Source organism: Micromesistius poutassou (genome assembly GCF_964030765.1).
Source record: "Micromesistius poutassou genome assembly, chromosome: 10".
Classification (NCBI taxonomy): Eukaryota; Metazoa; Chordata; class Actinopteri; order Gadiformes; family Gadidae; genus Micromesistius; species Micromesistius poutassou.
Genome location: NC_140280.1, coordinates 18,760,657 through 18,788,156, shown reverse-complemented (window position 1 = coordinate 18,788,156; position 27,500 = coordinate 18,760,657). Strand labels below are relative to the sequence as shown.

The following is a 27,500-nucleotide window of genomic DNA, read 5'->3' as shown; positions in this document are numbered from 1 at the left end:
TCACAAACACACCATTCACCTCACACACATCATTCAAATCAAACCCATCTCATTGGTCCTCACACACACACCACTCTCCTCCCACAGCTTATTCCCCAAAATGTCATTCACCTCACCACATCATTCACCTCACCACGTCATTCACCCGACCAGGCATGTCGACGCAACACACACGACGCACCTTCAGAGATCTGGAGGGAGGTGAGCGAGGAGGCCGCCGAGAGCGGGTAGGGGAACAGGGAGGAGGAGGACGACGAGGAGGTGGAGGTTCTCCGGAAGGCGGCCCTGCGCTGCGGCTGGGAGGCGGACAGCGCCTCCGCGCCGCGTCGGGCCAGCACCCCCGCCGCCACGGCGTAGGAGGAGACGGGGGAGGCCGAGGGCGTGAGCGTGGAGGTCTTCAGGGAGCAGTTGGAGGAGGCCCTCGGGAGGAGGACGGAGGCGGCGGTGGCGGAGGCGGAGGCCGAGGCCGAGGCGGAGGCGCCGCTCCCGTGCAGCGAGGAGGCGCGCTCCACGGCGGGACGCCGGAGGGTGCTGGAGCAGGAGGAGGAGGAGGAGACCAGGGAGGCCCTGGACGCCTTCGCCGTAGAAGGGGGGGCGGCGGCGGCGGCGGCGGCGGCGGTGTTTTGCCGGGAGGCCGGGCTCCGCTCCACTGCCAGGGGTAGGGAGGAGGTGGAGGAGCAGATGGAGGAGAAGGAGGGCTGCCGGGGGGAGGCGGAGGCGCGCGAACCGGAAGGAGCAAATTCCGAGGAGGCGGCGCTGACGACGCTGGCGTCTGTGTGCGGGTCGGCGTCTCTTCCGTTGAGGGAGTGCGGCGACGGGGAGCAAGGGGACGCGGAGGAGACGGAGGAGGAGGAGGCGGGAGGGGCATCGGAGGGGGAGAGAGGGGGAGAGGGGATGGACAGGCCGTTCTTCTCTGAGGAGTGGGAGGAGAGGGACTCCTGGCTGCCCCGGGGCGTGGTGCTGGGGCTGCTGAAGGTATCGCCTGGGGGGTGGGGGGGGGGGGGACACAGACAAGGACATGGACGCGTCAGAACCAGAGTGGAACTCAGACAGGCACAGTCATCCACGGCGCTGTGCGGTGTACACAGTACAGACCACACACAGACACACTCTATGCGTGCCCACAGGGGCTCAGTGCACACACAGACAACAAGAGGAATAACCATTCCACTTTTGGCGGAATAAACCCTCATAACTGTCTCTCCTGTTTACCTTCTCCAAAGGCAGAATCGGTACAACAAAGTTGTGGCACGTCTTTTGGGGCATAATACAATGGTGACGGTTGTTTAAGTGAAACCAGGAGAGACGGTCGAAATGGTTAGATCGCCCGGATTCGGTACTGAATCTTAAAAACACATAAACACATAAAAGATACAGACATAATTGTCCATTGTGTGCAGGACGACATGAGACAAAGGACGGCGAAAGGGTTAAACTCCGAGCAGGTAAACGGATACGTCCCCCGCGCTGCCTGGGAACAAGTAAGCGAGGTCGGGTGAAAGTGTGTTTCCTCTGCCGAAATCAAGTGGTAACACATGTGAAACAAGATGTTGGCAGCGCTGGCTCACCGAAACCCCCCCCCAGGCCCTGAACCGGAGGGACGCGCTGAGTGAATGCTTAGGTTGCTGCATGTAGAGACACATTCCTCACATTCCCCCCCTCCACCCACACACCCACACACCCACCACCACCGCCACCGCCGCCACCACCAACACCAGCGTCCCTGGAGCTAAACCAGCTCAGGATGTCGTCCTGCCTGCCTGCACTGGCCTCCCCCATTAACTCTGATTATTGAACCATTAACACACCGAGTCTAAGAAGAAGAAAGAATCCCAGAGCAGGGCCGTGGTTTAAAGCCCAGCCCGGAGGAAGTAACGTTGACTTCTTTTGGGTGGGGGTTGGGTTGGGTTTCATTCATTCACTGTTTGCGGTGTCTGGTGTTGATTTGCCGTGTGAGTGACAGGCGCTGCGGGCCAACGAGACGTACTGTCGTTGTCGGCCAGGCAGAGGGCGGGGGGGTAGAGGCGGGGCCTCCTCTTCCCGGAGGACATGCAGATGGCCCTGCTGCGCCGGGAGTTCCCGCGGGAGGAGGAGGAGGCCGGGGGCAGCGGGACTGAGGGGTCCGGGACCTCACCGAAGATCTGGAGACAACACACACACACACACACACACACACACACCTCAGTGCCTGCTCTCCTGGGTACAGTTTGTGTGTGTGTGTGTGTGTGTGTGTGTGGGTGGGTGGGTGGTTGTGTGCATGTATATCGGTGTATGTGTATTTGTATATATGCGTGTTTGTGTGCGCAAAAAGATAATATGTACGGCACTTTAATAATCCTGGCTGGAGTATCAGAGAAGTGGAGGGTGTGTGTATAATCTTCTATGTGTGCATGTGTTTGCGTGTGTTTGTCTGCATAGGTCATGTGCATGCAAATTTGTGTGTGTGTGCGAGCATGTGATGTGTGTGTATGCGAGTCTCCTCCATGTGCATCTTTATTCGTGTGTTTGTGTGTTAGTGTGTGTGTGTGTGTGTGTGTGTGCTCCCACCTTATCGCGATTCTCGATCATGATCTCCACCACGATGTTCTGGAACTTGATGTTCATCATGGCCGCCACCGTTTCCTCCTGTGACCTCATCAGGGTGGGACCGAATATCATGCCCAGGTTGGACACAGTCATGAGGTTCTGCACACTGTGGGTGGAGACTCTGAAGACACAGCACCCAGTCAATTCCACACCGTTAAGATACGGTCAGCATGAAGGAAAAACCAAAACACGTATGGCGTGAGGCTTGTATGAAACGTGATTTACAGCGGGGTCAGATACATGTCAATACGGGGTTTGGGAAGGTCTGTGCATGGACGCCTACAGGGAGCCTGTGGACTTGGGGGATCGAACCCAGTACCTTTTACCTAGGAGCCAAACACCCTAACCACTACACCATCCGGCCTCCGGATTAAAAAGTAATACATTTATATGATGCAAGGCAATTAGGAAAACGATCATCAGTTAGCAGCTATGGGCCTTATTCACCTAGCCGCCATCTTGGTTCCATCACGGTTCCATCATGGTTCTCAACGCACGCCGCGACTGAATGCAGAGTTCTGTTCCCCCCCGCCTTGCTAGCGATGAGAACCCAGATGGCTGCTGGGTGAATAAGTGGTGTGTTTTGGTTTTCGAGTTCGAGTTGGGTTCAGATTGGGACAGAAATCTCCCTCCACAGCCTTAATACACACAGATCTGCAAATCCATTCATTTTTGCCAACACCTTCTCTACCAAACTAAAAGGGGGGCTGACGGCCTCGGAGCGGAGAGTAGGGGTGCGTACTTGAGGAGGTGGTCCGTCAGCAGGTCTAGCATCTCTCGGTTCTTCTCTGGCAGCTTGTACACCAGGGCGTGGACGGCTCTGATGCGGTACCCCTGGTCATCCGACTCTGAGACACACAGAAACCGAGCCTCAACAAACACAGATGCCGATAAACTGGGGGCTCTTTTCTAAATGACCACGAAGCGTGATCGCACGGTAATCGAGCCTCCTGTTTGTCTACTTGGGAGAAGAGTTCCTGTTCCTCATTGAGGCTGAAGGTGTATTAACTTACTGGCAGCCTTGATGAAGTCTTTATGCAGTTTGTATGTCATCAGAGGCTCTGCCAAACACCTGCAAAGATATTAAATGTAATAATAAAAAAATGTAACCTTTATTTTATCAGGTAAAAGATTAAAATAAATTGTTCATGTTGAAGACGAGAATATATGAATATGGTCTTGTTTACATATCATGTTGCAGACAACAAGAAATAAACACAGATTTGTTCAGCTTTTTAGCATAAGCATAAGTGTTAGAAAATAGAGGTTTACTTATTTAAAAATAAAAGCACCTTAACTCCAAAAACCAAAATTTATTGTGATTGTGTTACCAAGGCAGGAATAAATAACAGGGCTGATATAAACCTAGGGTATCTAACCCTCTAACCCTCCTTTCCTTTTCCCCGCTCTAATATAGCTTTACTACTTTAAGTATGGTGCATTAACGAAGGAGGATAGTTGATTGGCGCTTTTATTTTGAAGTGTACATAGGCTTTCAGGTAAGTCACCTGATGTAGTTCTTCAGGCCGCTGGTTATGGTCTTGTTGTCCCAGAGGTCCGGGTCCAGCTGTGTGTCAGGAGTGGCAGTGGAACCTGCAGAAACACAATGCAATCAGTAGTGGAGACTAACCTATACACACTATAATAAACACTGCATGTATAACAATACAATCGCACACAATCACCAACTTCAAAACAGTCCCATTAGACCAATAATAGAATGTGAGGATATCTGTTTGGGAAGGAACTGACATCACACGGTTCCTTACCAAATACGGTCGTCATCAAGCGCTGGACTTTGGAGTTGACCCCTCCCGTCCTGTAGAGTCCAAGCATGTCAATGCCTGCTCCACACACACACACACACACACACACACACACACACACACACACATAAACAAATAGACAGACAGACAGTCAAACAGATTCAATAAATGAGGTAAAAATAAGAAAACCTCCAATCTATATACAATATTATGGAATATTATATAATAAAATACTAATGTAAACAACTCCTCTTCTCATTTCATCAAAGGTTGTATTTATAACAAGAGGATAAAAAAGAATCAATCATTTATATAATATATATGAAGTGAATATCATATGAGAAGGAGTTACCTCTCATCTCCACCAGCTCAATGCACCTTTTGACAAACGTGAAGCCGGTGTCATTGAGGAACGCTGTGGAACAAACACACACACACACACACGTCAATGTCGAGTCTCGCTGACCTCCCGTCACCACAGGTTGAACCGCGGGAGAAGAACAGAGCACTTACTCTCCTCCTTCTTGCTGAGCAGTGAGGGTAATGTATAGATCTGGAGACGGAGAGGAAACAGAAATAATGTCAATGGTTATTTTGACTAGGCAAATGATGAGCCAAATGTAGAAAGAGTTGAGCTGTGGTTGAACAAAGCGTGTTAACAGAACCCTACGGTGAGAAATGATCCAAATTATATGTGTATAAGATATCCGCTCTGTACAAGCTGGATAGTCTTATTGAACGTATAAGCATATTGATAAATACAATTGATCAGAAATGTGGGAATAACCAATGAAAGGACAGAGAGTGGAGGCCATACCGGCTCCTTCCCGTCCATAGCCTCCAGCCACAGCCTGCGGTTGGACTCTGACAGGGCCTGCAATGTGGTCACACCTTGCCTGGAAGACATACACACAGCAGTCACATCTCGTTCATCCACACATTCACCATCCTCCATCACATGTCCATCACCTATACCTGTGGAGTTCCTTTTGGCCCAAAACCTATCCAATATTTTGTGAAATATTTATACATGTCTTTGTCTTTTTCATGTCAGGGAGATAATGAGTATGTATTGAATATTGTTCCTAAATATAGTATTCACCTTTTCAGTTTTCAGACATGTATAGACATAGTGTATATATATTTCTTGTGAAAAAATCCAACGACCACTTAGGGTTCACGACACCTGGTCATTCATAATTCTGTATTTTATGTGTGTTTGGATGTGCGTACTTATGTATTTCAACATACACAATGTGTTTTGGATTATAATTTGTGTATATGTGTCCGTGTCGCTAACCTCTCCACCACCTCCACATCGAAGCAGAAACGTTTGTCTATGGAGTCCCTCTTCCTTCTGACGCACGAACGCAGATGAAACATCTCAGCTCCCTGGCTCACCACACCGTTCTGTATACACAGGCACACACACACACACACACCACACACACACACACACACACACACACACACACACACACACACACACACACACACACACACACACACACACACACACACATACATAGATGTGAATACAGAGTTGGATTTGACACACACACACACACACACACACACACACACACACAATAGTAACAACAGTAAAAATGTACAAAGATAAAATAGATATAACACTCCCCCTTTCCTCTCCCTACTCTCTCCAAACCCAGCCCAACTTCAAAAAGCGAGGATCCCTGGAAAAACAAGCTTCCTCTACACTGCTGCAGAGTCTGAGCAATTCACCTAGGGCCCTGTAGGCTTACATATAGCATCAACATGACAGAATGTGTTTTTGACTATATTTGGACTATTTTTTGATTATTTCAAACAAAATATATTGGACCTTTAAACAGAGAGTTCAGTGGGTGGGTACCTGTCTACTTGCGGGCCGTGACTCTGTGTTGCTCATGGTGAACAACTTGGAACCTTTCTCATACGTACAGTAGTATCTGGTCCACACAGAACCCAGAGCTCCTGCAACAAACAAACACACACACACACACACACAGAGCGGAACCACACACACACAAACATACATGCATACATGCACAAACACATGCACACACACACACACACACACAGACACACACACACAGCGGAACCACACACACACAAACATACATGCATACATGCACAAACACACGCACACACACACACACACACACACAGACACACACACACAGCGGAACCACACACACACAAACATATATGCATGCATGCACAAACACACGCACGCACGCGCACACGCACGCGCACACACACACACACACACACACACACACACACACACACACACACACACACACAATAGCAAAGGATCAATACTAGGCAAAAGGTGAACTAATACAGTTCATTCAGTCAGTTGACCTGAGATACACAACTGATTAAAGATCCTACTATTCCTCTTTAATATTTGATCATTGAAAGAGTTCATCCACTGCGTGAGAGCGTGAGTGTGTGTGTACTTTTCTCCTGCAGGTACAGGTATCCCTCCATGGTGAAGCAGCCGGGGGCCTTCATGTCGGCCTCTGAGGAGCGGATCCTCTTCATCAGCCTCTCCACCTCCGCTCTGGTGCTCTCAAAGTTATTGCGCGTCTAAACCGTACGCACACATGCACGCACACACAGAGCACACACAGAGAACAGGTGCGCACACAGACAAAACACACACACACACACACACACACATACACACACACAGAACACACCCACAGAAACGTGCAAACGCACAGAAAATACACACATACAAAAACAAACACACACACACATAAAACATAATTTTATAAAAGAGAATAGGCAATAAACTAATACATATAATATATAGCAATAGATGCCTCGTATCAAAAGGTCTACCGTGGTTAAAAACAAGAGAAGTCCATGTGATGAAACCAAAGCCAACAAAGATAGAGAGGGACAAAGCACCGGTCGATGAAGCTGGGAGGCCATGTTTGTAAGGTCGATATGAGGTCAAACAGTTCTTAGGGGCTATCGGTGGACTTGGTTGACCTTGTGAGGTAATTCAAGATTACATCATAGCACTCGACTCGGTAAGAGTTGTGTAGTTATCCCCTGACCCTCAACAATGGCAAGGAAACGTACGTTTTGTAGGTTGAACTGCAGCTGCTGCTTGTAGGGCTGGAACTCATTGGCCAGCTCATAGCCCTCGTGGTAGAACGTAAACAAACCCTGCAAGAAGGCCAGCAGCTGGGAGCCCCAAGACCAGAGAGAGAGGGAGAGAGAGATAGAGAAAAATACAGTGAAAACTGTGGATATCGCTGAAGAATGTGAACTACAAGTCAGTACTTTCGGTCTGATTATAATTAATTCGCCCTCATTTATAGCAATCAAAGGACACCTTTTTAACGTCAAACTCTCCTCACCTCTTTCTTCCATTTTCTTATGCTGTAACTTAAATATTATGGTTTTTTTATGTTTTATTGAGACTATTGAACCGTTGATATTTGGATATATAACGCATGATATGTAATTCTGATAAAGCATTACATATCTAAATTGTTAATGTATGTCATGAAAACATTTGGACTATTTGTTATTTTTGCCGGTGATGTCCGCAGCACTTGTCTACCAATCAACAGAGAAAGCCCTCTCGCTCATTAGAGAGCGAGAAAGATCAGCACAGGAAATGCCAAGGCAACGAAACAGGAAGTGGGCGTGACTGATCTGATCACGGTATTGCCTCCCCCCCCTCCCCCCTCACCGGCTCCACAAACTCAAACTTCTTCCTCTCCTGGACCTCTTGAATCTTGAAGACGTACTGCAGGGAGGCATCGTAGAACACCTGCCTGTCCTTCCCCATCTGAGAGTCGGCCTGGAACAGAGTGGTGGTCAACAAGGGGCCAAAGCACCGCCTATCGTAACAGAGCGCATCGGTCCAGGCAGAACATCAGGGCCGGAATGATCAATAATTGTGTTGATTGGTCTGTGTCCAATTTTCACTGATAGCGCGAGTATGCAACAGTGTTTTTAATAATGTTTGTGGTGGTTAGGTGATGTTATGTCTGTTGTAGATTAAAATAGTGGTAATCAATACTGTATCTTGTTTCCTTCCTCTAAAGGCCAACCTATCAAAAACATTTGAATCAGAGATTGAGTCTCAAAGGGCTTCACCGGCCCACATTACACCACCAAACCCCAAGCCAAGGAAACCCTTCCCATATTCAAGGGGGACCACCCTCAGAAGAATGAACGATAATAGAACTGAGTGAGTATAAGACAGAGAGAGAGAGAGAGAGCGATAGCGAGAGCGGAAGGAGAGAGAGAGAGAGAGAGAGAGAGAGAGAGAGAGAGAGAGAGAGAGAGAGAGAGAGAGACAGAGACAGAGACGAGAGAGGCTTACCTCGTGGAGATGAGTTTCCTTCTTCCTGGATGAGAGGCTGAGGTGTTTCTCAAGAACAGAGTAGTACTTTTCTGTCTCTTTGTCAAACTGCTTCTTCCCTTCCTGGGAAAGAGAGCACATAAGGGTAAACTGTGTTAGTTTTAAAAGCCATGCTAAAAATCATACTAAATTATACAAATTTGAATATCCTATAGAAGTACGTCAGTGATTTGGAAAACATTCACATTTTTTTAGGTCAACATAGAAATAAAGTGTATGAAATAGAATGAATGTCTATTTTCTGCATTGAGCTACTACTTTTTAAAATATGACGGGAATAATATTTCTGGATGGAATTATGTTCAATAAAATGTTATCTGTGGCATTAGTAGACAAAGTCAAACCATAAAACATGTGTGTGTGTAAAGTCCAGTTAATAGATCAAAAGTGAATCTCAAATATGGTCCTGCAAAAGTTTGTGCGCACGTAATCCTTACACACACACACACACACACACACACACACACACACACACACACACACACACACACACACACAAGTGCAACATTTCACATGCTTCCGAGCATTTCCAGCAAGCAGTTGTGGGTTAATTCTGTTCTCTGGCTCAACAGCCATGGGTTAGTCATGACTTGGTGTAAAACTCGCTGATGATGTCATCTCTCTGGTTCTGGGGCTAGGTTGGGGATTCAGTGATGTGACTGGAGACAGCTGTTTGGGCCAGACACCACATGCCCTTTCTGTTTATTTGGCCATACTGAATGGAACCGTCCCTCGTCCCTCTCTTTCTATCTCACTCTCTCTTACTAGCTCTCTCTCTCTCCCCAGAACATGTCCGTTCCCATGACCTTGCCTCTGACCTTGTTACCAGCGACGAGGCCTGAGGAATCTCTCTGAATGCATCAATCGTATGTCTTGGGCGAAGCATAATTACTGGCATGGTGCTAGGGTTGTGGTTTGATAGCATTCCACCAAATCTGAACCCAAATTCACCTGTCTAATCTGAATCTTTATTTTGGAGGGTAATTATATATTATTATTATTTATTGAACATGCTCCAATGACGTTATCATGCATGTCTTTATTACCAATATCAATACCTGGGATCCAATACCAAAAGGCTCATACTTCTAATAACAAAAATCCATATAATGAACCATTTCATAGCACTAAACATTTCAGAGCTAAATAAATAATTTCAGAGCATAATAAACAATTCCGGAGCCTCCCCTTACAGCGTAGTGGTACCATAAATAACTGAATCCCAAAAAGAATGTTCATGCATTCAAGCACATATAAAGGAGGACATACAAAAACCTCAGAGACCGGCTTAAGAGGATCAGTCTACAAGATAAGATCCAGAACATTAAGCTCCCTTATCTATCATGTCTTATCTATACTTCAGGCTCCAGCGCGGTCTAGTCCAAGGTCCCCATCGCCCTCAACCTGTTTATGAGCCCTAATGGGACAGATGAAGCCGTACCTTGACAGCTCCAATCTGCTCTTTCCTGAACCTCTCCAGTGGCGAGATCAACACGTCGTCTGCGTTCTGGATCTGAGGGGGTGGAGAAGACAACGATGACAGCAGTTAGCACAAGACCGCCATGTTCAGGGAAGGAAAAAACTACAGCCATTAAAATCAGAGACATTGTTTATGTTGGTAATAAACCACGACCAAGCAAATTAACATAGGTAAGGAATTCAGAGGTTATCCTGCTTCTAGAATGTTTATTTTATTTAAAACTAAAAGAGGACAATATATTGGGAGAAATGTATGAGAAAAGTGATTTGATCATTCTGAATTTGTAAGCCTTCTGCTAGTCATTCTGATTTAATGTGTGGGTAGCCTGATGCTACTGGCTACTCACACAGTAAATCAGGCCCTGTAATTGGTTGAAAGGTTATGCCCCGCCATTCAGACTTGGTGACAAAACCAAATAACTCCTTTTTCAATAGAGCTGCTTTGGATTGTAAGAAAATGAGGTGGAAATTGCACATAATTGACGTATAATCAAACACTTGCATAAAAGCACAATAGATGCATCAGCAAAGAAGACAATTATCCTTTCCTCTAGTCTTGAAGATAAATGAAAGAGATTTATAATTATTGTACAGTCCCACAGGAGGCCTGTTGTTTTTGGTCACACACTATAAACTACAGGGGCTTAATTGTTGCTCAGCAGGAGATGTAATTTATGTGGGGATTCAGAATAGTGGCCCCAAAAGAAGGAAATGTCAGGGATGTGGACAGTTGCCAAGCTGAGGGCTTGAATCAGGTCAAAAGAATGTCTCTTTAACCAGTCTGTTGGCCTGTGAGGGGTTGGAGCAGTGTCACAGCTCATTAAGTTTTATGCTAACTGTAAAACAGAGATCTTCCGTATATTTTGCCTTCAAAGAAACTTGTTTGTATCAATCACTGATATGCTCAACTGTACGACACATTTGGACATCCTTTGCATTCACCTTTTTCAGATAAAAGTGGTAGTATGTTGTTTACTGTTTATTAAGTCACACTAATCCAAGAGAGCATCTATAGAATTGGGGATTGACAATGACGAATATCTTACTTTTTGCCAAAACATTGTCTAATGCTACAGAACAATGTGTTTGATGGAGGCAATCTTTCAACAAATTATTACAAATTAGACAGAAGCCTACAGAGGGAAAGAGAGGCAGAAAGTATGAGAGAGCGATAAAAGAGAATTGTAGATAAACAAACTCTTTTTATAGACTTCCCATGCAGTCAAGACTGTTCCCCTCTGTATTCTCAGAGGGGAATTGGCAGAATAGGTTCCACATGCCTTCACACACACACACACACACACACACACACACACACACACACACACATATATATATACCACTCTCATGCACATGCACAAGCACACACATGCAAATTCACGCATCTGCACACACAAGAACACGCGCTAATACAAATACACTCACACAGCCCCTCAAAGCTTTCCGATTTAGTTGGAGTTTCTACATGCTGGATCAACTCGAGCATGAAAAAATGGGCTCTCATTTAACAAGGTGTTCCTATCAGATGCAGACAAAACCTTTCCCTAACTGTGGAGCTATGCGGTAGCTAACTGTACAGTGTAGTAGGGAACACTGCACAAAGACCTCTTTGATTCCTCTGCAGGTCAACCAGCAACTTTTTCCAAGTTTCGGAGCTTGAGTCTAAGATCGAGGTCCTTTCTTTGTAACTCCACCTGCAAGCAGTTTTGGAAAGTCTGCATGACCCTGAATATAACGACTATACTATATTTGAAGACTATTATAATCATTAATAATTACAGGACTAATTATAAATACCTAACTAATTAATTAATAAGATAGGAATTTATTCATGATCTACATATCCTGCTAGAATCTTAAGTGAAAAAAAAAATTATGGATAATGTACTTTTCAAGTTAGGACCATGACAAGGACAACAAATGAGCTTAATGGAGAGTCTAGTTAGTGGACTAATTTGTAAGTGAATCACACACACGTACACACACACAAACACACACAAATACATGTGTGCTGCCCTACCAGTCGTCTCCTCTCCTCCTCCATGGTGCTGAGCAGTTGGGAGAACTCCTTCAGAGACTGGGCTGCAAGAGAGACAAAAACGAGAAGAGAGACAGAGAGAGAGGAAATCAGAAGTCATTCAGTTCATCTGCGCAAATACCTTTACAGTAGAAAACTGATGTGAGCCAAGTTAAGGCAATTTATGTTGAATACACAGTAATCAGTATATTAATCCCTTACTGAGAGAATTACCATCATCGTTTCATTAGCCTTAATTAGCCTTATTTAGACTATGCTGTGCATGTAAACCTACAGAGGGAGTCCCCACATTGTTGAAGCACGTATACAGCATACGCTGAACCATTGCTCAGTGATCAGATCCTTTTGGTGCAACCCACCGATATTAATCTCGTCGTCGGTCTCTGTGTCACCGATGCACTCAAACTGGAACTCCTGCAGAGATTGAGAGAACCTCTGCACTGCTAGGGACAAACCTGGCAGAGGGAGGTCAAGGTACAGAGAGAGAGTGATAGAGACAGTAACAGCAAGAGAGAGACAGAGACAGAGAGAGGGAGACAGTGAGAGAAGGGGAAAAACAGAGTGAGAAAGGAATAAATAGGCCGGTAGTCTATTTTAGTCTTTTTTATGAAAGAGAGTTATATGATATAGGTAACATGATCTATGAAGGCATGTGAAAGGCTGTGCTATTCGAATACCACAAGAAACTGAAACGCATTGTTCTTTCTGTTTCGTACATCGAGCTATTTAATAAGGCTTTGGTCATGACTTTCACACAGTGTGGTGCTTGTGTTTGTCTACCTGCCAGTCTTTCAACTCACCTCAAGAACTAACATCCATATTATGAACACAAGCAAAATGTTTTGCATTGAGGGTTAACCCTAACCCTAAACCTGCAAATAAATAAAACCAAGACAAGGCCCCAAGGCCCTCTCCTACTGTAAATAATCCTCTCCAAATACGTAGGGTGGTGGTATCTGGAGTGTGTATGGAAACTTCACAGTCATTGACTGAACTCTGCTATTTGAATGCCGTTTGAATCTTTGATATAGCCCTAACGTTCATGGTATATACACACAAAGACAAGTAGTTGATAAAGGAGGTAATAGCAGGTACAGAAAAGGCTTCGCTATTACCCTACTGTTGTATATTAGTAATAAGACGATTTTGGCAGTAGACTACTGTAGCCTACTACTATGTATGTACTTTAGTCCACTAATCTCAGCAGCCTTGTAGTAAACGGCACTGACTTAAGTGTCAATTACCTTGGGGGGGGGAGGGGGGCGCACAATAACACAACGTTTAGAAAAGCATACAGGTTTATGACACCCGCCAGGTATATGTGTTTGTCTCTACTTACTTTTCAGAGCCGATATGAGCATGTTCCCGTCCTTAATGAGATCCTTTATGAATCTGTTGGTCCGCTCCAGCTCTATTTCATGGCATTGTAATCGTTCCCGAAACTCCGGACTGTCCAGAAAGGAATCACTGAACTCCAGCGTCGGCAGACCCATTGGTACAATGATTACCGCTATCTTCACAAATACGGAATGTATCAGCTCACTAAGGGGGTCTCTGTTGTATTCTATTGCCCTGCTTCGGAAAGGGTACGTTTAAAGAAAAAAAGTTTCTTCCAACTTCATGCTCTTCTCATTTTCCCAGAACTTCCGGAGAGACTATCCAACAGGGAAGAGGCGTACAAAGAGAGAGTTCGGCCAGGTTGCTCCAATGTTTTCTACTACGTTACGTTCTTCAAGGAAAAAAATACCACAATAATAAACAGTTATGATGTTATTTCTTGTTATAATTAACATATTTTACATATGAACCAGGGGGGAATTAATAATTATTTTATTTATATAACTAAATGTATTGTACCAACTTTGCTCGCACGGTTCTGGGTCAGCGCGCATACTGCTGGTTACTATGGTGACGGGAGACTCCTGCTGGCTTCTTCAGAAATAAGTTATTTTAAAAGCCATGCCGTCATTATCCGATCCTGTTGTTTCTACCTCGACAGGCCTAAATCTTCGGTATTTCATAAAAATACATTATTAAAAGTCTGAGCTAGGTCCTCACTTTGGTATTCTTGGGAAGTTAATTCAGGTATTACCACAGAAAAAAAGGCTTAGGGTTAGTGTCATAAATAGATAATAAAAAAATCTTAAATAAATGTAACTAGGCCTACAATAAGATAAATACAATTGGAAAAGTTCCAGTAAGTGAAGGGAGCATTAACATCACACACATATAAACCAAGTAAAAGTAATATAATACATAATATAATACATCCATCCAAATAAAGAATCTATACATGAAAAGGGATAAGTCAATTATGCAATTATGTATTAGACCCAATTATGTATGTATTTCTAGGTAATGAAATCCAAATAGCTTTTCGATTCATTCAAAAATTGAATTGTCTCAAATTTTAATATTCCATCAAATTGCCAGAACTCAAAAATATTAAGCACATCTCGCCCGACCATCATTGCTCTGGTGTGTCCGGCCTGCTAGTTGCCCAACTGTTTTATTGTACAAGTGAATAGGTTACCTGCTGCTACACACAGTGGAAGAATAGAACACCATGACTACCGATGTACACAAGCTGTGTGTACTCTAGCTAGTACACACACACACACACACACACAGACACACACACACACACAAATACAACCCTGCACACGACACCCATGCATATTGGAGTAAATATGTTTGGTTACTTTGCAGGATCATAATCATACCAGATTTGTATACACGTAAGGTAAGCAATGCTGCATTTAATTGGATGAAACCTGTTGACCACGTAGTGGCTGATGCCTGCTATGAGATCAGTAATAGAAACATTGAACTGTTTGATTGCTATTGCTATTTATGTAAGTTGCTTTGATTCAAAGCAACTTACAGTGAATTCACATACAAGAAGCAGATAGTGGTAAGGCATCTGGTTCTAGGATATGTGGCATTGATGATCGAACCCATTGTCTTTCGATTGTTTCACTATCTGGACCCCAGGATAGCATTTGAGAAATACACATTTAGTGATACGTCATTTAGTGAATTGTTGTTGATTTGTGATTGAAAAACTTGAACTTGGCAGTGAAATCAATGAATGAACATTATAAGGAGTGTCCCAGGGACAGAATGCTGACAGAAAATGCCCACCAGGCACATCTGTTACGTACACGTCAACACCAAGGGCTGTTCTCACGTGCACGGACCTATGGGGAACACCCTTCTATCGCAGGCAAGTACAGTTTATTCCCTACGACCACATTATCAATATAGAAACATTCTCACGTAGATGATTTATATATCTCTCGCTCTTTGCTATTGGTTGCTCTCCCTCTTGTCTCTGTCAAGGATTGGTTTTCCTCATCTTATCTGTATTCTATAACTGGTCGCCCTCTTCTTGTCTTCTCTATTACAGGCTTGCTTATTTTGTCTTGTCTGTCTACGATTGGTCATTATCTGTGTTCTCTACCTCAGCATTGCTGCTTTATCCCGACACCCCCACCAAGATGGAGACAACGTCACACATGGCGTTCTGCCATAAGCCAGTCCCACTGCCAGAAAGAGGAAAGTGTTTGCACAGTGACCTTAAGCTCAATGGTAAAAAACTGAGCAGCGAGTGAGAGAATGGGGCATGCGCACATGGGTGAGTGAGGTGATCAGAAAATTTGACCATGACTTCATTTATCACCCTATAGGAGAGTCTGCACGCCGTTCTACCGCACCAAGAACCGTGCCAGCAACTGGCAAAACGGCAAAGAGCAGGGCCACAAATACAGGGCAGCTAAGGGGGGAGGGCAGTCAGAAACCAGAGGGGGAGGACTTGGTTGTTGGCAACAGAAATGCAAAACAAGAGCAAGACACAGAGGAAATGATGAAGTCGCTGTACCAAAAAGACTTCCCTCCTCCTCTTCCTCAACATCTGTGTAGAAGGAGGACACCTGTTCACCCACAGCCAGACAACATCGCCATAAACCCATCACTCAGGTAGGGCCCCATTAATAGAAATAGAAATAGAAATCTAGGATGTTTTTCTCTGTAGAAGAGCCTGTTTCAGAGTGTATCTGTATGTTGCTTTACAGAATCGAGTTTGCCACCGTCCAGAGAGATACCTATCCTGGTTGGCCCATCACCAAGCTCGGGAATCACAACAAAACGAGGGAAACTGCAACCAGACGAGCATCTCCAGTTATTAAGTGATAATCTGAATGGCATCCATCGATACCAAGCCTTAGTTACATGCACTGGAAACATTCAAAAAACCATTGATGAATTTCAGAAAAAAACTAGTTGATAAATCTAACAATTATATTTCCAAATAATTACTTTGCAATACCATCACAAGTTACCAGAGTCCAAAGGAATGTCTTGCTTTATCAGACAAGCAACCAAGAAAAACTGAACTATTACATTTATAATGATCCAATCATCCAATATTTGAATTAAACTACATCATTAAGCCACATATGTTGTTATTTGTAAGACTAAACTGGTTATTAAAATCATTGCAGCCCTAAATCAAAGCTTACTTTTTGTGGGAAATGTACAGTCAGTCATTGAGGGACCATTGTTATTATCTTCGCTATTGCTTTTGTACTGTAAGTGTATAGGACCAGCACCTAATGTAATGCTGGGGAAATACCTAATTCTCATTCAAACTAGAGTTCATGATATGTCCATATCTGTTTGGTCAATGTAATAGGATGGTAGGAGCCATATGTGGAGAGGCAGTTGATTTGAGCTTAGTCAGAGGTAGTTATTCCAGATTATATTTACTCAATGAAGACAGAAGCACTGCAGTACTTTGTAAAATGATAATGACATCACCTTAACAAAAAAAAAAAAACATTAAACGTAACCGATTGCTTTAAGGCCTAAATTCTAAACACAATTGCATCAATGCCAAACAATTGTTAAAACAATGAAGTGAAAAATGAAGAACTTATCTCAAATATAATTAGAAAAAATACAATACATCAACCAAAAATGTTCATCTACGGTCTCTATGTCTATGTTTGTCACTGGATCTTCTGTCCTCTCTCTCTCTATCATTATTTCTGGACTTTTCTCTGTATGAATCTTTTTCTCTTCCTCTGTCGCGCTCGTCCCTCGCCCCTCTGCTTCCCCATTCAGTGTCTCTCTCGTGGGGCCTTGTGGATTGTCCTCTTTCCCTCTGCGTGTGTCTGTCATCTCTTTCTTTCGAACCTCTGTCCCATTCTCTGGTACCACCTGACCAATCTTGGAACTGGCCCATTCCAAGGCTGATGGGTTTGCGAAAGGGTCTGTCCTTTCCGCCAAAGCGCAACTGTCCCGACTCCTTCTTTCCTCCTTGTCCACCACCGAGGCGTCGTGGGATCCATCCCTTTAAGGTCCTCTCTTGTTCGAAATCCACAAAAAGTTCGTTTTGATCCACCACTAATTTATTGGCTTCCCTGCGTGCACGGACGATTGATCTCTCCTCTTTATACTCAATGAATGCATATCTTTTAGAGAAGCCAGTGACTATATCCCTTACCAGTCGCAGCCTGTTAATTTGTCCAAATTTCGAGAACACTTCTTGCAGTCTCTCCTCCGTTGTCTGCGGGTTCAAGCGGGCGACATATAAAGTAAGAAGTGGGTCCCCGACAACACCTTTATTAGGTTTGTAGCGGGCAAACATAGCCCTCCATACAGCCCGGTCATGGGGCTCCAGGTCTGTGCCATCGATACTGCCTGCCTTGAGCGGGTTGTATACACTGGCGATGGGATTCCACTCGTTCATTTTACTCCACTATAATTATAAATTGCTCATTACAAGTTGAATCACACAGAATGGGTTAACAAATAGCCAAGTGTCGCGAAGAACAAGAACAGCAGCCGGTGTTGCCAAAGCTAGCGGAAAACATAGATTCATGTGCACCGACCTAAATATTCCGTGGAGGAACAATTCTCATCTAAACATGGTTCCTATGTAAAGTCACCGTTCACCTATGGCTGTTCCCCCCCCATAGCACTCTTAAATATACATTTGAATAATATATCCTTAACACAATTTGTTAGCAAACTGTATTTAAATGTTTCACATGTTTTGGTTACCTTTTGTTTACAATTAATTTTTATTTTTTATTTAAATTGAGTACAAACATGTACTTAAGGATAAATTGTGATAGTTAGATTCATTTTTCGAATTGAAAAATGGGCTTAATTGCAATTCCACACCAGGAATTTCAAATTTAACTCAATTGGATAACAATCCAATTGTAATCATCCACATTATATCAAATTAGTCAGTCCTATGAATGGTAGAATAATGGGTCGATGTTGGGTAGCATGTTCTTGCACGTAACTAATAGTTCACATACACATACACTTGTTATACAATATAGTATTATTAAGTATTAGTATTATATGTATTGTTTGGAACCACCATACATCTTATTAAAAATATTCTCTCTTTACCAACACAAACAGCCCAAAGCCTCAAGCATGATTCCGAATGTGGAGGAATGTACCCCAGAAGTATCCCAAATATTTACAAAAGTAGTTTCAGCACTGATTTAACTCTGGAACTACTCCTCAAGTGAAAGAATTAGATGACATTATACCCAACGGTTTACAAAAAAATCATCATTTATTAAAAACAGTTCGGAACAATCCACATCCATACCATCGGCTCCGACTTCAATCAGAAATGACCGAAAGGTACAAAGTCAGTGTGATGTCATTGTTGTGTGGTGGAGTAAACCACGTTCATCAGTCTGTGTATGAAACTTTCACAGCCACCGGCAGCTTCCACCAAGATACGAAATTAAAAACAACCATTGACGTGATGCATCGGCGCGGCTGCTTCCCGTTCAGGCGGCGTTTGGATGCTTCTGGCCACAGCCTTATTCACCTAGCAGCCATCCTGGTTCTAAACACGAGCGGCCATCCTGGCTCACGTTTAGAACCCAGAGGGCTGCTGGATGAATAAGGCCCATTGCTGGACATTAGTTTAGAGTCCATCCTCCCAGGGTCTCTACATATCCTCCACACTCCACTTGTAGGCCTCGTCCTGGAGGGCACTCTTATCTGCCTGGCGGCTGTAGCGCTTCTGCTCAAACCCATTAGACCTGACACACAGAACCACGTTGTTTAGTCAAGGGATTTGGTAAGCATTCATAATAACACTATAAGCATAGTTATTGATGGAAAACCTTACGACATGAATAACATGAATGACATGAATAAAGAGCACAACCATACATACGCACATGATCAAAAACGGATATCGCTATTTAGTAATTTTGCAGACACTTATTGAATTGAACTTTAGAAGGAGTATTTAGATACATGTCATTAAGGAGCAGGTACAGGCGAGGGCCTCTTGCTCAATGATGCCTACAGGTACATTGGGGATGAAACCCAGAACCATACACATACCTGTCGACTCCATCCCAGCGATATCCTGGATGAAGGTTGAAGCGGTTTGGTGGTGGCGGTGGACCTTTGTACCTCGGCCTCTCTATAAATCATCCAGAACATGTTTTGTTTATGAGCATGTTAGAATATATTGGTGATTTTTGGTAATTACATCATTGTTTGTGTTGTGCATGCTACATAAAGAAATTATTTTTTTATTAACAAAATCTCTGATCATTGCATTTCCTTTCATTTCTTTGTATTCATTTCTTCGTTTAGCACTACGTATGGCAGGTTTGCACAAAAAGTGAACTATAAATGCAGTTTCACGGAACAAGGATTTCTGACTTAGAAATAATGAGGTACAATCTGACCTTTGACTTTAGCGTTGCGCTCCTTCTTGCGTCGCAGCATGGCGGCCATGGGGTCCCCGTCCCTCTGTTGCTCACGGAGCATGCGGTCGAGGTCCTCGTCGTCACGTTGCCGTGCCATTGGCTTGTTGACCTCGTGCATAGCGTCTGCGATTTTCTGCTCGTACATCTGGCCCTGAGCCAAGCTGTGGGGGAAGCGCGTGCACACGTTCAGCCAGGTACACTAGGATCATATGTGTCATAGGTCTCTCAACTGGGAGACAACGCTGAAATACTAGGTATCTCATCCCCTTCCACACACAAAGAGAGAGTACTAGGTCACTTTGTCTCTCACCCACTTCCCCACACAGTTCAAACCTGAGCGGCCATCTCGGTTCTAGGTGAAAAACATCTCGCTTTAGAACCAAGCCGGTAGGTCGTCAGGCGAACATGGCCCATTGTCTGGAAAGTTGTTGTCGAAAGGGTGGCATTCTCCCCACACAGACAGACAGAACTATAACCTGAGGTCTCTCACCCTTTGCCCCACTTGGCGTATTTCTCAGCCTTGGCAGCTATCTCCGCATCCACCCTCTTCTTCTCCTCTCGCTCGGTCTCCAGGTCCCGCCTCTTGCCGCTCTTGTCTCTGAACACAGTCTGCGCATTTCGCGAGTCCTCTAGGTGGAGCAGGAAGACAGCACAGATTTATTCAACCAATAACAGTTCGCAAAACGAATTCAAGATTTTTCAGCCACTAGTTAAAACTAGTGAAACGAACAACGCAGTCAATGGTCATTTTTTCCAGATATTTGAATGACATGAAAATAATCCCATACCTTCTAGGGGTTTGTTGTGTTTCTCTCTGCGTCTGTTTTCTTCCTGCTCCTTCCGTAGAATGTCGATGGAAACCAGACCCGCCTGTCCTCCAGAGAGCATGCCCTGGACCATTTAGAAAGCAGTCAAATACACCCTGATTTAAACAGGTATCCATTCAACCCTGCCCTTAAACTTCATTGGTGGACTCTTAAAGAATATCTAACCTTGGTTGGGTCCTTCCTGCGTGGGGGGGACAGATCATCATCTGACCCCCTGCCCTGCCTGGCCCTCCTGGGGGGAGACTGGTCCGAGTCAGAGCCCTGGCCATTCTGGGCTTTCCTTGGTGGTGATTGGTCAGAATCAGAACCTGGTCGGGACTTCCTCCTTGGAGGTGATTGGTCAGAGTCATAATGCTTGCCCTTTAAGGTCTTTTTCCTTGGAGGTGATTGGTCGTTGTCGGTATTCCCACCCTTCTGCATTTTCTTGCGGGGTGGCGATTGGTCCAAGTCAGAATCATGCCGGTTCCGAGCCTTGGTTGAGTCTGTTGAACGTTTTTGACTTGATGAAGAGTTGGGCTTTTTCCTGACTGGAGAAGACTCTGATGAAGAAGAATTATAGCACATAAATGAAACACTTAAAGCACAACAAGAAAAGTTCTAATTTAAAAGAGCCAGTTGAAATAAGAAAATATCTAGATAGACCTTTATACAGTTAACATATATAATGTGTAGAACTTCAGACTTTTCAAATCATGTTCAACGTATGAACTAGTATGGCTACTGCTGCATCCTCATGTACATGTTCGTACATGTTTGTCAATGCATATTTGGATATGTATTGTACATATATTGTACAATATATTGCCAAGACAAACTTTAGTCTGGAGAACATCCTGATCATGTGTGCTCACATTCTGTTCCGCTACACGGATCAGTCTGGACCTCTAGCCACCAACAATGATCTCAGAGGGAGGTAGTTCTTGCCTTGACAGAGTCCGTCAGCCAATCAGTGTAACAAAACATGTGCAACCTTCACGATGCATTGTTCAGTGGATACTAAAAAAGTACTGACTGATTTTCATGTTTAATAGCTGTTATTTAGTCAATGGAAAATACCATCCCGTGATCAGGATGACTAGATAAACATACCCTAAGCGATCAATGACGCAATTTCTTTCTGAAGAACTGCTCCCTGCACCCTGGGGTAATTTGTTTATATTGTATAAATTAAATGACAGCTGGGGTTGAGCATGGCAACATTGAGGACTCACCTCCGCTGTTTCCCTTCTGCTGTTTCCCTGGTCTCCTAGGCGACAAGTCTGGCGAGTCATGGCGAGTTATCCTCGAAGACGTTGTGTCCGGGGAGTCCGGGAGCATCTTCCTCAGAGGCCCGGCTTCTGGTGAGTCGTGTCGGACCGTTTTCCTGGCCATAGGATCTGGCGAGTCATGGCGAGCAAGCCGTGGGGAATCGACCACCTCATACACTTCATCGCCGTCCTCCTCACCGTCCTCTGTGGACTTAGTTTCATCATCTAACAAAAGGAAAATGTTATTTAGGACGGGGCGTTTATCCAGAGCTACTTCATATCCATACCTACTGATTTACGGATGTCCACTTAATTGGTTGGGTTTCATGACAGTTCAGTCTCCATTACCTCCCAGCGTCCTCCACTTGTTGCTGGTCCTGAAGGCTTCCAGTCGCTTGACGTCCTCCGGCCGCTCATCGATCACCTCGGCAACCTGAGGCGACAAACAAGATTTAGGTTTGATCAGAAAACTTCCAATGCACCACAACATGTATTTTAGTTTTCTACATTCAACCGAAAGCCAACATGTATTCTAATGGGTCTGTGGATAAACTGCATTGATAGTAATGTTGGGCTAACTCACCACCGGAGCCTCTTCTTCGTCCTCTTCCGTATCCTCTGCTGCCTTATCGACCATTTGCTTCCAGTCGACATCATCATCCACTATCTTTAACCTATAAATACAGAAAGAATGTTGTTGAGTTTTGAGTTATTTGAGTTATTCCTGCAACATTACGAACAAAACAACGATCCTTAGTGAGTAGTGTATGTGCTAATCTGGGCTAACGCGGCACGCTGGTTTAACGGCAGACAGATATGCGGCGTACCTACCCCCTTTCAGGTACTTTAATCCGTTTCTTTTTAACTTTGCCTTTGGACTTCTTATCGTCATTTCCTGCAGATAAATATCGTTTCAGATACTCAGCTTTTGATAGCTCATTTCCTTTCGTACTGGCAGTGAAAGCCGCCATTGCTGCGTGTGAGTGTTGTCGAATACTACGGAAAGCGTTAAAGGTCAACTTGAGGAAGGGTCATTTTGGCACTCACTGAATGAAAACGTAAATATTTAAAAGCAATGGTCAAATTAACTGATAATTCAAAAGTGATGGGATCAGAGTCTAAGAAAATGAAAAAACAGACACAAAAAGTGGGAGTGTATCATGGTTTATTCATATCAGATATGGACTATTTTCTTATGGTCAGAGGGTAGGCTACTTGTAACGGTTAGATGGTAAAGAAACATATGGCCCAACACACCCCTTTACAACATTTAACTATGTTGGTTGAACTTATATGTCAAATTAACCAAGCAAACTTTTGTATTCCAAATATAAATATCCTATATTAGAGATCATGTTTTACTCGTCATTTGCGAGGATCATGGGAGAACATTTTCTGAAACCTGTGACGTTTAAAATGGTAGCCTATGGGTCATCCACTGGAAGCATTAGATGAACTGGAACTAATGAGTGTGCTTGAGACGTGTGTGTTAGTGTGGAGAGAGCCCCCATCCGAGGGCATGGCTGGAGACCAGCATCACCACCCCAGAGCTCCACACCCAGGATCTCTGCAGGAAGATGCTGAGTGCTGAACATGGAAGCAGCTGATCTACAAAGGTACAAAATAACAGGTCTCTGTTGAAATAATCAAACATATGTCCAACATTGTCCTTCTCACTTGAATGTACATGTATGTATGTGTGTGTATCTGTGTACTGTATAGACATACAGTTTTTATGTATGTGTGTGCGTGTGTGTGTGTGTGTGTGTGTGTGCATGTGTTCATCTATGTATTAATACAGTACTGTATTTACTGTATGTATGTATCTACATGTATGCGTGCGTACGTGCGCGCACGCGTGTGTGTATGTAAGCACGTTTCTCCCATACTCTCCCTCGCTCATGTCTGTGCCATACCTTTTTCCGCATAGACGGATGCCACCACCCGGGATATCTTGCACATGTAGGTGGTGTTGTAGGGCAGGGAGTGGGTGTAGCCGGTCAGAGTGAGCCGATATCCATAGGGCTGCAGCTCCTCCACGTAGCTGGACTCCCTGAAGCGTGGCTCCGTGGTGGAGCCCGACACGTTGGTGTTGATCAGGGTCTCCTTGGTGCCAGATGACCAGGAGAACTCGTAGCTGTTGATCTGGCTGGGCCGGGGCTTGATGTTGCAGTCCACCCTTAGGTCCTCATCGTCCTCCAGACACACAGAAATCGGGTCACACCGCAGACTTGGGACCAGCAGGACTGCAGCACCAGGAGGGAACATGTTATGTTTGTATATTGTATATTTTGTATCACTAGTCTACATATTGTATATTTTTATTTCATTTATTTCCATTTCCATTGTATTTTATATTTTTTATTTGTAGTTGTTTTTACACTTCTTTTTAACACACATTACATTTAGTCAAGCAGACGCGTACATCTAAAGAGACGAAGTGAGGCTGAGAATGACAAAAACCTACGATAAAATATGATTAGCTCCTGAAAAACTTACCTCCCAGGACTCCAAAGACCAAGATGCATTGGACCATGTTGGGGCTGATGGATATAGTAAGCATGTGAGAGAGAGAGAGAGAGAGAGAGAGAGAGAGAGAGAGAGAGAGAGAGAGAGAGAGAGAGAGAGAGAGAGAGAGAGAGAGAGAGAGAGAGAGAGAGAGAGAGAGAGAGAGAGAGAGAGAGAGAGAGAGAGAGAGAGAGAGAGAGAGAGAGAAGTCAATTAATAGTATAGGTTACAGATATTTTATTTATTATTTATATGAACAATAACGTGTTTAATTAAAATAGCATCATATTACTGCTCTTAATAACAGTATATTTCTTTAAATACATGTTTACAGATGACAGAAGAGGTTATGCTCACATAAAAGTTGCTGGTGATCAATAAATTATAATCTGATTTATCTGTCTCTTTTTCCTATATATAAAACATCACTGCATCCAGATTAGTTCTAAGAAGCTATCCAGAAATGCACTTATTTATTATTTATAATAAGCATTATCTCTCATTAACTTATTGAGTTAATGGCTTTCTAATGGCCATTTAGTGGCTTTCATTGATCGCCAATACATCTACTATACCATGCATGTAAAATCTGAACTATCATCTTTGTGAAATGGTACTTCCTGATTTCATATCGAAGAGATAATTATGTCCTCATCCTGACTTACATGTATGTTATTGGGAACTCTGTGTCTGGCTGTATCTTCTAGCTGCTAGAATAGGGATGTGCTACACTCTAGCACATCCCTTAACACTCTGACATGCTTCTTAAATGCTTCTAAAAAATATGATGTCTTTAAACCTTACCTATGGTGTAGACGGAGAAACCTTTCGGGCTGGATTATTTACCCTATAGATTCTGGTGTTTAGGTGCGTCAGAGCTGCCGAATCACCTGGCCTGGCATAGCATCATAGACCGTTTAGCTTTGCACTCCTCCTGACTCAAGGTGGTTGAGATACATTGGGACGGAGGAGGAGAGAGGAGGGCGGGACTTAGGGTGGTCTACAGAGCGATGATTGGTCCTTCTCCTCTGCAGTATCTGACGGATAGAGCCCTATGGATAGAGCGGTGAGGTGATCGCTCTGTTTAGAGAACTATGAAGACTTCGTCATCAGTTTTAAAAGCAGGACGTTGCAACCTTCCCGTGTCATTCTTTCGTTTTGTCCTTTTCATGTCCTTATTTTTTCACTGGGCTCTATTTGCCTTATCCTAGTTGCATTGCAGCTCGCGTTATTATGTTATTTGAAAATCAGATCAAAATTAAGTGATGAACCTGAAGGAGGCTAGGACAAATCGCATTCCATTGATACCTGTTTCAGATATGAATAATGCAGAAGGCCTTAGGCTACACATATTTTACGTGTCGCAAGTGCGATACAATTGTCAAGTGAATTATTTGAAGAGAGTAGGGCTGTTTAATTAGAGCAAATAGAGCAAGCAATCGTCATAATTGCCACATAAACCGTATTTAAAGAAAGTGAATGTAAAGCAGAATGGGATTAGGACTACATTTGTTTTATTCCAAGAAAACCCCAAAACGTTCAGAGAGAATAGCCTAATTGCCGCTCAAACCAAACTTCCTCGCCCCGCCTAAACAGTGACTAACAATCAGTCCTCGGTTCCGGGACACTCCCAGCCCGATCGTCCCTGGGTCGGCCCGTTGGGACTGTTGGGTAGGCACAAGGCACCAGACTGGCTATCTCGGAAATAATCTGGCCCACGCGTTAATCCCCTTTATCCCCGCCAAGCCGTCACCATGCTCAGAGTTCATTTCGGTAACAAGTCAAACGGTAGTGAGAAGAATTCCGTTTCGGCTACGGCTGTAGGACTAGTAGGAATATGAGAGTTTGGAAATATAATAATCAGTGTTTAAACGCTCAGCTTTTGCTCCATTTAACCAGGTAGCCCACAGGTAGGCCTTGTGAGTCTGACAGTTTGTTGATTATCATTATTATTATTACTGGACACACTGGACGAGCCTCTATCCCAGTCACCGCATCTGAATCAGGGAGACATCAAGCTGGCATCACCCGAGTCAACTTTGGGAATTTAGCGTCACCAGTAGAACTGGCATCTGCAATTTGGGCATGGAAAACGCTGGATTTGGGATTCTCCTGATAACCCTTTGCACTTTTCAAGGTAAGGTGGCTTATGATTTGGTTATATGTGACCTGGGGGTGTACCTGTGTGATAGGGCTAGTGATTGAGCTGAAAGCTATTATAATGGTCACTTAGTCGAATATTAAATAGTTATAGCAGGGCCAATATGTAGGCCTACTATATAGGTTTTAGGAGGCTTTTCGATTTTTTTTGATTTGAGAGCAGTTTTTTGGTTGGTTTATTGAATTCATAGTGATGAATAATATGTTTTCTTTCTCCAATTGATTTCAATTTTCCCTCATGCACACTTTGCTCATTGGGCTCATTGCTTACGTTTTGTTTAAGGATACTCCACCATCAAACCAAGTGTAGCATTATGCCTAACATGTCTACTCAAGAAGTCTGTTGTGTTAGGTAGCGGATTTAAACAAACAACATTTTCTTCCATGCAGCTGGTATACGGATACCAGTTGGACACCAGTTGTACAGTTAGGGATTTATCTTGAATGAATGGACTGCAGGCTGGTTACTGGGACAGGTGCAGTGGTGGTGGTTGTAGTCGCACGTTGTCCCGAATCAACCCCTGCAGCTCTTTATGAGTTGAGTGTGTGTGTGTGTGTGTGTGTGTGTGTGTGTGTGTGTGTGTGTGTGTGTGTGTGTGTGTGTGTGTGTGTGTGTGTGTGTGTGTGTGTTATGTTATGTAATAATAACAGACAACATGTGGACGTGTTGAACTGCTGCGACATCTGCTCTGATTGCTTTTTTCACTCACTGCAGTAAACCCCCAAT

At 44.0% G+C, this 27,500-nt stretch overlaps 5 protein-coding genes across 5 annotated transcripts in view; 1 reads left to right on the top strand and 4 right to left on the bottom strand.

The window, feature by feature from the left end:
- The window catches only part of LOC311354156 (rho GTPase-activating protein 42-like), a 16,107-nt gene extending 2,199 nt beyond the window's left edge, over nucleotides 1-13,908 (bottom strand). Inside the window, exons 1-20 of the mRNA XM_084473952.1 lie at nucleotides 13,605-13,908; nucleotides 12,625-12,720; nucleotides 12,248-12,309; nucleotides 10,190-10,261; nucleotides 8,710-8,811; nucleotides 8,071-8,181; nucleotides 7,452-7,556; nucleotides 6,818-6,947; nucleotides 6,226-6,326; nucleotides 5,653-5,762; nucleotides 5,170-5,248; nucleotides 4,866-4,905; nucleotides 4,705-4,767; nucleotides 4,356-4,430; nucleotides 4,095-4,179; nucleotides 3,600-3,658; nucleotides 3,329-3,434; nucleotides 2,548-2,707; nucleotides 1,988-2,141; nucleotides 182-982 (exon numbers count right to left, since the gene is read on the bottom strand). Of these exons, the coding sequence (XP_084330078.1) occupies nucleotides 182-982; nucleotides 1,988-2,141; nucleotides 2,548-2,707; nucleotides 3,329-3,434; nucleotides 3,600-3,658; nucleotides 4,095-4,179; nucleotides 4,356-4,430; nucleotides 4,705-4,767; nucleotides 4,866-4,905; nucleotides 5,170-5,248; nucleotides 5,653-5,762; nucleotides 6,226-6,326; nucleotides 6,818-6,947; nucleotides 7,452-7,556; nucleotides 8,071-8,181; nucleotides 8,710-8,811; nucleotides 10,190-10,261; nucleotides 12,248-12,309; nucleotides 12,625-12,720; nucleotides 13,605-13,758 (2,665 nt within the window). The 5' untranslated portion in view covers nucleotides 13,759-13,908. The remainder of the gene's footprint in view (nucleotides 1-181; nucleotides 983-1,987; nucleotides 2,142-2,547; nucleotides 2,708-3,328; nucleotides 3,435-3,599; nucleotides 3,659-4,094; nucleotides 4,180-4,355; nucleotides 4,431-4,704; nucleotides 4,768-4,865; nucleotides 4,906-5,169; nucleotides 5,249-5,652; nucleotides 5,763-6,225; nucleotides 6,327-6,817; nucleotides 6,948-7,451; nucleotides 7,557-8,070; nucleotides 8,182-8,709; nucleotides 8,812-10,189; nucleotides 10,262-12,247; nucleotides 12,310-12,624; nucleotides 12,721-13,604) is intronic.
- A 3,074-nt stretch (nucleotides 13,909-16,982) lies between these two features.
- snrnp35 (small nuclear ribonucleoprotein 35 (U11/U12)) lies at nucleotides 16,983-18,093 on the bottom strand. Its single transcript, XM_084473877.1, has one exon. It carries the CDS (start codon nucleotides 18,015-18,017, stop codon nucleotides 17,247-17,249), a length of 771 nt encoding a protein of 256 aa, XP_084330003.1. The 5' UTR covers nucleotides 18,018-18,093; the 3' UTR covers nucleotides 16,983-17,246.
- Nucleotides 18,094-18,860: 767 nt separating this feature from the next.
- bud13 (BUD13 homolog) lies at nucleotides 18,861-23,076 on the bottom strand (the record flags this gene model as incomplete). The annotated part of the gene is made up of 10 exons (XM_084473977.1): nucleotides 18,861-19,347; nucleotides 19,658-19,739; nucleotides 20,011-20,192; nucleotides 20,522-20,660; nucleotides 20,820-20,922; nucleotides 21,024-21,397; nucleotides 22,070-22,330; nucleotides 22,454-22,538; nucleotides 22,689-22,779; nucleotides 22,937-23,076. 10 exons carry the CDS (start codon nucleotides 23,074-23,076, stop codon nucleotides 19,254-19,256), a joined length of 1,551 nt encoding a protein of 516 aa, XP_084330103.1. The 3' UTR covers nucleotides 18,861-19,253.
- A 518-nt stretch (nucleotides 23,077-23,594) lies between these two features.
- Nucleotides 23,595-24,641, bottom strand: LOC311354471 (uncharacterized protein; the record flags this gene model as incomplete). The annotated part of the gene is made up of 3 exons (XM_084474269.1): nucleotides 23,595-23,713; nucleotides 24,022-24,351; nucleotides 24,605-24,641. The coding sequence occupies 3 exons, from the start codon at nucleotides 24,639-24,641 to the stop codon at nucleotides 23,595-23,597; spliced, it is 486 nt and encodes a 161-aa protein (XP_084330395.1).
- Nucleotides 24,642-26,684: 2,043 nt separating this feature from the next.
- The window catches only part of nectin1a (nectin cell adhesion molecule 1a), a gene marked incomplete at its 3' end in the record, with an annotated part of 14,061 nt that continues 13,245 nt past the window's right edge, over nucleotides 26,685-27,500 (top strand). The window contains 1 exon segment of the mRNA XM_084474416.1: nucleotides 26,685-26,750. Coding sequence (XP_084330542.1) covers nucleotides 26,699-26,750 — 52 coding nt within the window. The 5' untranslated portion in view covers nucleotides 26,685-26,698.

Excerpts from the sequence above, each read along its gene's own strand:
- snrnp35 (XM_084473877.1), bottom strand. The coding sequence starts at position 18,017 with ATGAACGAGTGGAATCCCATCGCCAGTGTATACAACCCGCTCAAGGCA.